This window comes from Crocuta crocuta, unplaced genomic scaffold (assembly GCF_008692635.1).
Source record: "Crocuta crocuta isolate KB4526 unplaced genomic scaffold, BGI_CrCroc_1.0 scaffold692, whole genome shotgun sequence".
NCBI classification, from domain to species: Eukaryota; Metazoa; Chordata; class Mammalia; order Carnivora; family Hyaenidae; genus Crocuta; species Crocuta crocuta.
Window position 1 is genome coordinate 286,022 of NW_027532877.1, and position 8,592 is coordinate 294,613.

Sequence of the window (8,592 nt, forward strand, 5' to 3'; positions counted from 1 at the left end):
CTCAAAAATAAATAAAAGCATTAAAAAAAAAAAAAAGAATTTATGTGGGCCTCTTGAGAGAACAAAAAACACTGAATACATGTTCTTTTCTTCTACTGCATCAAGAATTTGCAGTCTCATAATTTTTCTTTCCTATTGCACAGAACATTTCCTGTCACGATGAACCTCAAACTCTGAAGACCCAGGGGACAGCACGAGGGGCTTGTCAGTGCTTCTGTGCAGAAACATCTCTCTCTCTCTCTCTCTCTCTCGCTCCTGTTTTTTTTCCATCACCTGTGGCTTTTTCCCCACCTACATTCAACGATCATGTGAATTAAACCCCAGAAAGCCGTCTTTCTCAAATGGTGATGTCTGCCCACCCAACTGGCTCTTAGGTGAAATGAGGGTTGCATGTAAAATAAGGATCCAGACATTTCTCTGTCTGGACTCGCTGCCATTTAGTCCTTCCCAATAAGGAGAGGAATTGAAGTCGTAGCTCTCGATTTCATACCAACAGCGAACATTCCTATTTCAAGTAAACAGTAGGTTCACTTTACCGTCAAGAGACGCCTCTTCTGCACGTGGTGCTCCATTTTAGAAGCTCAAGGCTGTGCTTTTGAACCCAGACTCACCCACTCAATTCTCTCCAGCCCCAGTTCCTTACCCTGTGTACCAGCCTGCGTGTTCTTTTGACAAATACCAGGAAAACCAACTATCTATATCTTAAACAAAGGGGGTTATTCTTCCCACATACTGAGAATTCTGGAGGTTGCTGGTGTGGATTTTAAAGGGATTGCCTGTCTCTGGAATTCTCATGGCCTTTTCCTCACGGTTGCAAAATGGCTGCTGCAGCTCCGGGCATCGCATCTAAATCAAAGGCAATAAGACGTTGGGAAGAGTGAGGGGGGGCCTGCGGAGTCACTACCCTTTTATCAGGAGAACAGAAACTTCTGCTGGAAAGCTGCTAGATTTCTGCTTGGGCCTGACTGACTAGGACTGTGTCTCCCACACCTCTAGCAGCCACAGTGCTGGGCAGGCAAGTGGAGGCCAACACAGGTGGAGGGACTGGGAATAACCGGTTGTGCCACAGCGTCTGCCACATCCTGTTCTCACCCCATCTCCTTCGCTGTTGCGTCCTTCCCCTTTCTTGTCTAAGTGAACGGCAAGCCCTGCGCAGTGGCCTCCGTGTGGCTGCCTCTCCGTCCACTCCATCCTTCCGTCATCTGGCTTTCAGTCCTTCAGCACACGGTCTGTCTGCCTCCGGACCTTTGAACGTGCTTTGTCTGCCCAAGATGCTGCAGTCCGCCTCCAATGTCGGCGTGCATGGTGTGTGGGGGTGGGGGGAGGGTGGAGCTTCCTTTCTGGCTTCAACTCTTGGCTTCGACGTCACTTCCGAGGGCAGGTCTCCTAGCCCTCCCCCTCCCTCCCCCCCCCCCCCCCCCCCCCCCCCACTGTGCATGCTATCATGCTCATGCTCTCTCTCTCTCTCTCTCTCAAAATAAATAAATAACTTAAAAAAAACCCATGTGGCCCAACTGGATGNCCGCCCCCCTCCCCCGCCAGGCAGAGCCTGCCCTTTCCCTACTAGCTACGTGAAATCGTATTATTCCTTCCTTCCTGCTTGAGCGTCTGCTCCCACGGGATTCAGCAGGCACGTCGCCCTGCGAAGCGCAGAGCCAGGATCTCAAGATGTGTTTGTTGGATGAATAACTGAAAGGAAAAGAAGGTCAACCATCTCGGAGCCGTAGGCAGGTTCCGCCAAGCGGGGGCTACGGCTCAAACAAGGGACGTGAAATGGCCCCAACGGCACGTCGCTGGGGACAGAACGCGTGTGTGTGTGCACACGGGTGCGCTCGCACACCCGCACGCTCCAACGTGAAACCGGACAAGGAGAAAGGAGCAGAGGAATTCCGAGGCCTAACGACGACGCTTTCCTGCCTTCTCACCGGCCTCTCTGCTTTGTTTCGGGGCCACGAGGCCGAGGACAGAACAAATCACTTGCAGGGACTCGCTCATTTTTAGGCTCAGATGCGTTTCTTTCCACGTGGGCCCAGTGTGGCAGGCTCGTGCTGATCGGGCCACGGCTCGGGCGTGGGGCTGCGTCTCACACGTGGTGTGCGCCTGCGCACCCTTGTTTGGGGAGCGCCCGGCCCGGCCTGGGGGCGCAGGGCACGTGCGGTACCGGTCGTGAAGGCCACCGCGGTTGCCGCCCATCGCCCCGGCCCCCACCCACCTTGACGCCCCTTCACCCCTGGGCAAAGGTCGTTTCTGCCGGACGTTGACCCTCCCAGGCCAGGGTCGGCTCTTGCCTTTACCACCCCAGTGCCGAGCAACCAGTGGGCACTGATTAAATGCTCGTGGCTCTCCTGTCTGAACCGCAATTTCTTCCCACCTTCCAGAAGACTCCACACCTCCCGTGTGAAGTTTATTCAGTTCATTCTGGTCTTATTAACTCCACACCCGGCTGGAAGCTCTTTTCAGCACAGCGCCAGTGGCCTTGCCTCTCAGGGCGCAGCCTTGGGCCCGGCCCCTCATGGAGCTCTGCAGACACCTGCCCCCCTGAGGCGAGGCCCTCCAGAAGTCTCTGGAAGTGGGGGGGCACTGCGGGGAGTGGTTTCCAAGGCTCGTGGGGTGGCCCTGCTCCCGTGAACTCGGGGCAAAGCAAGCTGCTGTGTTTCGTAAAAGGGGGTTGGGAAGATGCCTAGGGACACCTTCCTCTTGCCTTCTGCCTCTGGAACATTCTGGATCTGAGAGCACCAGGGACTCTCGGAGGCAGACACAAGACCACCAAGCGGGTGGGAATCAGTGTCCCAGTGCTTCCAGAGCCCTCCGGGTAGAGCCCCGGCCCGTTCTTCCCTCCCTCCCGCCTGGACAACCTCCAGCGGCCGTGACATCCCCTCCCCCTCCAGGGGCCCAGTCCTTTCTCGGACTGTGGGGGTCCGTCCATCCAGCCAAGGCTGCTGCTTTGAGACCCTCCCCCACCCACATTCAGCCTGGCCCCCAGCTTCCGCAGGAGTGCCAGGGAGGGTGAGCTCACGCGCGGAGCACCCACAGCCGGGCCGCCCCGCGGGGGGCAGAGCCCACCCTGCACGCGTGGGCCGACCCAGGTGGCGGACGCGGGAGGGGGGAGGCCAGGCCGCAAACAGGGGGAACCTCAGGCAGGGAAGGGGGGGGCCGCTGTCTGGGCTGCGGCCAGAACCTGCCGAGGAGGTCAGGCTTCTCCTCCCCAGCGATGCTGTGATCAGAACCCGGAGAGGGAATCTGAATAATGGCGAGCCGGAGAGAGCGGTCCGGCCCCCGCCGCGGTTTCCAGGCGACGCACAGGCTGTCGCGGTCGCTGTCATACAAACCCTTTTCCCGTAAGACAGTGGGTCCCACGGGGAGAAGGGGTGAAGCGGAATATTTTATCAGCCGTGTACATATGTAAGCGGAGACGCGGCTGAAACGCAAACCCTCGTTTCCCTGAATAGGGGGAAGGGAGGAGGGGTGGAGAGGGGCTGGCGGACGTGGCTGGAAGGGACTTATCTCTTACGAGGTCAACAGCGAGAACACGGCTGTGGCCACGGCTCTCGCCCTCCCAGTTGTCAACGAGGAAAACGTCCACACAGAGGGTCCTTCTGGGGACAAAGTTCAAAAGGCACCTTGTTTTTGCATTTAGCAATAGGAATCCAATATACATATAAAAGGTGAAGGAAGAAAAGGAGTAAGAAGTCTTTGAAAACCGTGCAGGAAGGAGCCGGATTTCTCGCTCTCGCTCGTGGGTTGGAAGACGGTTGTGCTTCTGTGGGAACAGGCCCCGGGTCCCGGCTTCCTGTGCGTTGCCCTTCCGGGTTCGTCCTGTGGCACCGGCAGGTCCGTGTGGAGCTCGGACAGAGAGTCCGTCCGGGTGTGGCGAGCGGAAGGCACGGTCTCTCCTCTGCTCCGGAAAAGGCAGCCACTTCCTCCCTGCCTTGGTGAGTGCCATCATCCGACGATCTAAAGAACGAGGTTAAAAAATAAATAATGTGGTGAGACACCTGCTTTGCCCAAGACTCCGCGTGAACGTCCCCAGCCTCGCCAACACCCACCAGCCCTGTTGCCTGGGGAAAAGCGCCCGCCCGCGAGGTGCATCTTGAAGGATGCTGGTTCGTTTGTGTGGCCCGGCCTGTCGTCCCAGGCGGGGGGTGGGGAGAAGGAAGACCTTCCTTCCAGGGACCAGCCCGCGCGCACTCTTCCAGGGAACGGAACGGGGACGGCACGCTCGGGCTGGGCTCCTGCCCCGGCTCGTCCAAAAGTTTGTGAGGTTAGCAAAGTTGCGCGGAGAGGGAAGGGAGGCAGGGGGAGAAGGGGAGAGGAGGGAAGAGAGGGGGAGAGAGAGGGGTGAGAAATGCAAGAACCCATCTGGGCAATGCATCACATTGAAATTGCCCCGCATTAAAAATTCACCAGCCAGTGAATTTTCAAGGGATTTGTAGTAATTAGATGACAAAATGCTGGCAAATCTCAGGCTTGCCAAAGATGTTACTCAGGGGTCAAAGACTCGACACTTTCGGCTGGGTAATTTGTAAGTGTCAATCACTTGGAGCCATCAGAGAGCAGGCAGGATCTAACGGCTGCATTCTAACTAAGGCGAGCCGAGCCGTGGGCCGGCCGTCTGCCCAGCAAACCCCCAGACCCCGCGGCCGCCCGGGCGCAGACGGCGGCCGCCACCCCGCGGGGGGCTCGGGCCGCACCCACTGACCCAACCTTCCGAGCTCTCGTTTCATTTTATTCCCCTTTGTCCTTCTCAGACGTCCCTCCTTCGAGGCGGAGAAAATGTCCTGTGGCCAGAGCCTCTGGAGGGCGAGACGGTGGCTCTGTGCGCTGGGGCAGGGTGGGGACCCCCAGCCCCGGCTGGGGCCTCAGTTTTCTCCTCTGTGAAAGGGGACACATGACCCACCTGGAAAGGGCATTCTGACCAAACGAGGAGATGCACTACTGACCTGACAGAGTCACTCGCTCAGGGTCGACGTGCCCTCGCCCCTGGGGCTGGGCTGGGCTCCGAGGACTCAAGCAGTGACCCACCACACACCTGCCCTCCTGGAACTTTCTAGCGGGGGTGAGGGGGGCAGGAGGAACAGACAACAAACGAACAGCACGTATGTCGGAGCGTGGTGGATGCTCGGAAGAAAACGGAACGGGGTTGGGGGATAAAGTGTGTTGGGGACGCGGTTTTGTGTCCAGTGGGAGGGTCACACGGTGTGGGGTCACGTCTGAGGAGGAACCAGGTGGTAACGACAGAGGACTTGTAAGGACGGCCCCCGAGGCCGGGGGGAGTGACCCCGGGGGGGCCAGTCGGACAGCGGTGGGCGGGGGAGAGCCTTGGATGCTCTGAGGCCCCGCGACGCAGGAGTCCGGGAGGCCCGGCCTGGAAGGCCGCTCCGTAGGTCTGACCCCAGAGTCCTAACGGGGAGCGAAAGCCACGGAAATGCCCGTGGCCCCTGGCCATGGAGCAGGGCCTCTGGCTGCCAGAGGGCCACATTCTCCTGCCTGCACTGAATCAGAGCGAGGCGCCAGGCGGGCTGGTGGCTGCCTGGAGCCGGACTAGATATGCTTCCGAGAGCATGGGCAGCGAGGGGCCGTCAGAAAGCGTGGGCTTTGGGATCAGACCTGGGCCCCGAAGCCTCAGTCTGCTGCATCTGGATCGTGTAGGCATGGGCAAGCCACCACACCTCGCTGAGCCTCAGTTTCTGCACCTGGAAAAGGGGTACACAAGCCTCGCACACACGGCTAGGCAGGGCCGTTAGTACTGAGAGCCAGCTCAGGGCAAGTCCCCCACAGAAGCATTTCTAAACTAACAGTCCCACCAAAGAAAGACTCCGGGACTCCAGGGGCCCACATGAGAGAATCCCACGTGAGAGTGAGGATCCTATACAGCGAAAGCAGCCGACCCTCATTCTAGGCAGAGGAACGGAAGGCAAACCTCCGCTTCCAAAGATAGGGAGCTAGAATGGGTGTCTTCGTGCAGCTTGCCGCCCGGTTTGCAAACGTCCGAGGCGGGATCTAGATGCCGGGCATGTATTTACGTACTTGCTGAAGGCTCACACCAGGTCCGGGGCTCGTATTTACAAATCACTTTCTCCCTCCAGCTCCTTCTGGGGCTTGGTCGTGGGTGGGGGAAGGGCACGGTGCTGGGTCCCCTTCCCGCCCCCTCCCGGGCCCAGGGCTCCAGCCAGCCAGCCTTCGCTGCAGGTGAAACCGCTCAAGGGGAAAATGAGAAACTCGGCGGTGCCTGGGGGAGGCGGTGGGCCGCGCTGGCCCCCCTCACCACTGCCCCCCACACTGGGCGCAGGGGAAGGCAGATGCCCGCCGGGTCCACGCGGGGCCCCCCTGCATCACAAGGGCGCGGCCGGGTCCTTGGGACACAAACGGCCGCTCATCCATTCCCCACAGCCCCTCGGGAGCGTCACCAGGCCATGTGCTCAGATGGGGGCCTGTGATTCTCCCGAAGAACCGAGGACACCAGGAGCAATCCCACCAGCACCGTGGCTGTTGTTTACTGAGCACTTACTACATGCGAGGCGCCGGGCGGATCCCCCTCCCAGCAGGTGTCATCTCAGCGCATGCTCACAGGAGCCCAGTGACACCGGGAGTACCATGAGGGTCACCCGGTCAGCAGCCGTCCCTGAGCCCACGTCAAGGTGCTCCCCTCCGTTTCCAGAGTCCTCACCTTGCTCCACTGCCAGCGACCTGTCTGCCTGACATACTGCACACGGGCCGCAGGCGCTGTGGGCTTGTTTGCGGTGAAGGCACACGACCTCCACACCTCCCTGGGTCACAGAGGTCGTGGCTTTTAAGCCACGCGTCTGTTGTCCATGAAGGAGGCTGTGTGGTGGGGAGGGTGCCTGGAGGGCACGGAGGGCACGTCCCGGCCAATGCTGGGCGACCAGCCGGTGGGGGGCGCCGCCTCCGAAGGCCGGGGCTGACTTCTCAAGAACCGCAGGGCCACGTGCCCACGGCTGTCCTGTCCGGCCACATGCCCGCGTCCCCTCAGACGCCAGGGCAACGCCGCTAACCTGCCTGCTCCCAGGACGACAAACATGCATGTCATGTCAGTGCTCTGTCCGCCCTGGCGGAGCCGTCTGGTCCATGGGCTCTGCCTGCAGCGGCCGCTCCACCCTCCTCCCCACGAGTCCAGGGCCTGGCCCAGCGAGGGTGCTCGGGCTTGTGAATGAGCAAAATGTCAGCTTCTTTCCTCCGAGCTGGGTGACGTGGGGAAGGGGGAGGGTCCGGGCACAGCCCTAGGCCTCCATTTCCTCAACTGCAGAATGCAGGGTGGGGGTGGGGAGAGCAGGGTGCAGGGGTCGCTGGGCTGCGGTAACTGATCATTCAGCTTTTTTATCACGGAATCCCCGGGGCCTCGAACTTGACTCTCAAAGAAGGACGCCTGACTTCAGGACTCCGAGCGGAGCCTGGGAATCTATGAAGGATGTGCCCGGGGCCTGCAACGTGGGCTCGGGAAATCCGACCGTGGTCCCCAACGGGAAGCTCCCTGGAGACCGAGCACGGGTCCTGCTGGGACTCAGGCGGCACACCAGGCCCGGCAAGCCCGGTCCCCGGGCGCGAGAGGGGCAGGGACAGCAGGAGCCGGTTGAGCACCTTCTGCTGTCCGCGCAGGGCTGCGTCTCTGCGTTCGAAAGATGACAGTCAACGGACACAGGGCAGGCAGGCTGCGTGGCACACAGCCCGGAGGTGAGCACTGCATGCACGTCCGGCCCGACCGCACGGCTGTGTGGTGTCGGGCAGAGCACCTAACCTCTCTGAGTTTCAGCAGAAATGGCGCCCGCCTGGTAGGGCGTGGGGGAGGGGGGTAAACCAGTCATCTGTGCTTCGGGCAGTGGTGAGGACGGTCACTTGTCAGGATGGTGGGTAAAACTAGAGCGGGGGCGGGGAGGGAGGTGACCCTCGCCCGATGCCCGTGGTGTGTGGGGGGCTGTACGCGTCCCTTTCAGGGTATGGATCCCCGCTGCAGTGCATCCTCTGAGGTGGGGGTTCTCATCCCATCTGAAGGAGGCTGAGGCACGGGAAAGCCCGGTGACTCGGTCCCAAGGGCACAGAGCTTGTGAGAGCAGAGCTGATCTCACGCCCCCGTTCCGCCTGTTCCCACCGCTGTCTTTAACCCTGACTCCCTGACCTCAGGAGGTGGGCTCCCACATCCCTGGAAGGCCGCCTCGCCTCTCCCCTGCCCCCTCCCCTAGAGCCTGCTCCCCGCTCCCAGGGGTGCTGGCTTCCGCCTGAGGGACGCTGGCTCCCCGGGCTGTCTGGTGGCCCCTCTGGAGACAGCCAGTGGCCACGGGCCACCCTGCTGCCTGCAGCTCCGCCGTCAGCCTTTCCAATTCTAGTCACATCATGCCCGCACCTGCCTGCCGCCGCACGCCAATGCCACTCTCCTTCCCTGGGCCCAGTTTGGGGTGAAAGCCTTCCTTATTAGTCAATCTGGATCCCACTTACTGTGAATTACCAGGCCTGATTGATATTCATGAGTGGGTCCATCTGAAACCTCAGCCGGCTGTCACGTGACTCTCTGCCTTGAGGGATGGCGGGGACCTGAGCAGCCCTGACACGCAGTGGCGGCCCCCAGCCGGGGACAGCACC

At 60.5% G+C, this 8,592-nt stretch overlaps 1 protein-coding gene across 1 annotated transcript in view; it reads right to left on the bottom strand.

Moving 5' to 3' along the window:
- Positions 1 to 3,594: 3,594 nt before the first annotated feature.
- The window catches only part of RBM19 (RNA binding motif protein 19), a 130,096-nt gene continuing 125,098 nt past the window's right edge, over positions 3,595 to 8,592 (bottom strand). Inside the window, exon 30 of the mRNA XM_077745635.1 lies at positions 3,595 to 3,954. Within this exon, the coding sequence (XP_077601761.1) occupies positions 3,943 to 3,954 (12 nt within the window). The 3' untranslated portion in view covers positions 3,595 to 3,942. The remainder of the gene's footprint in view (positions 3,955 to 8,592) is intronic.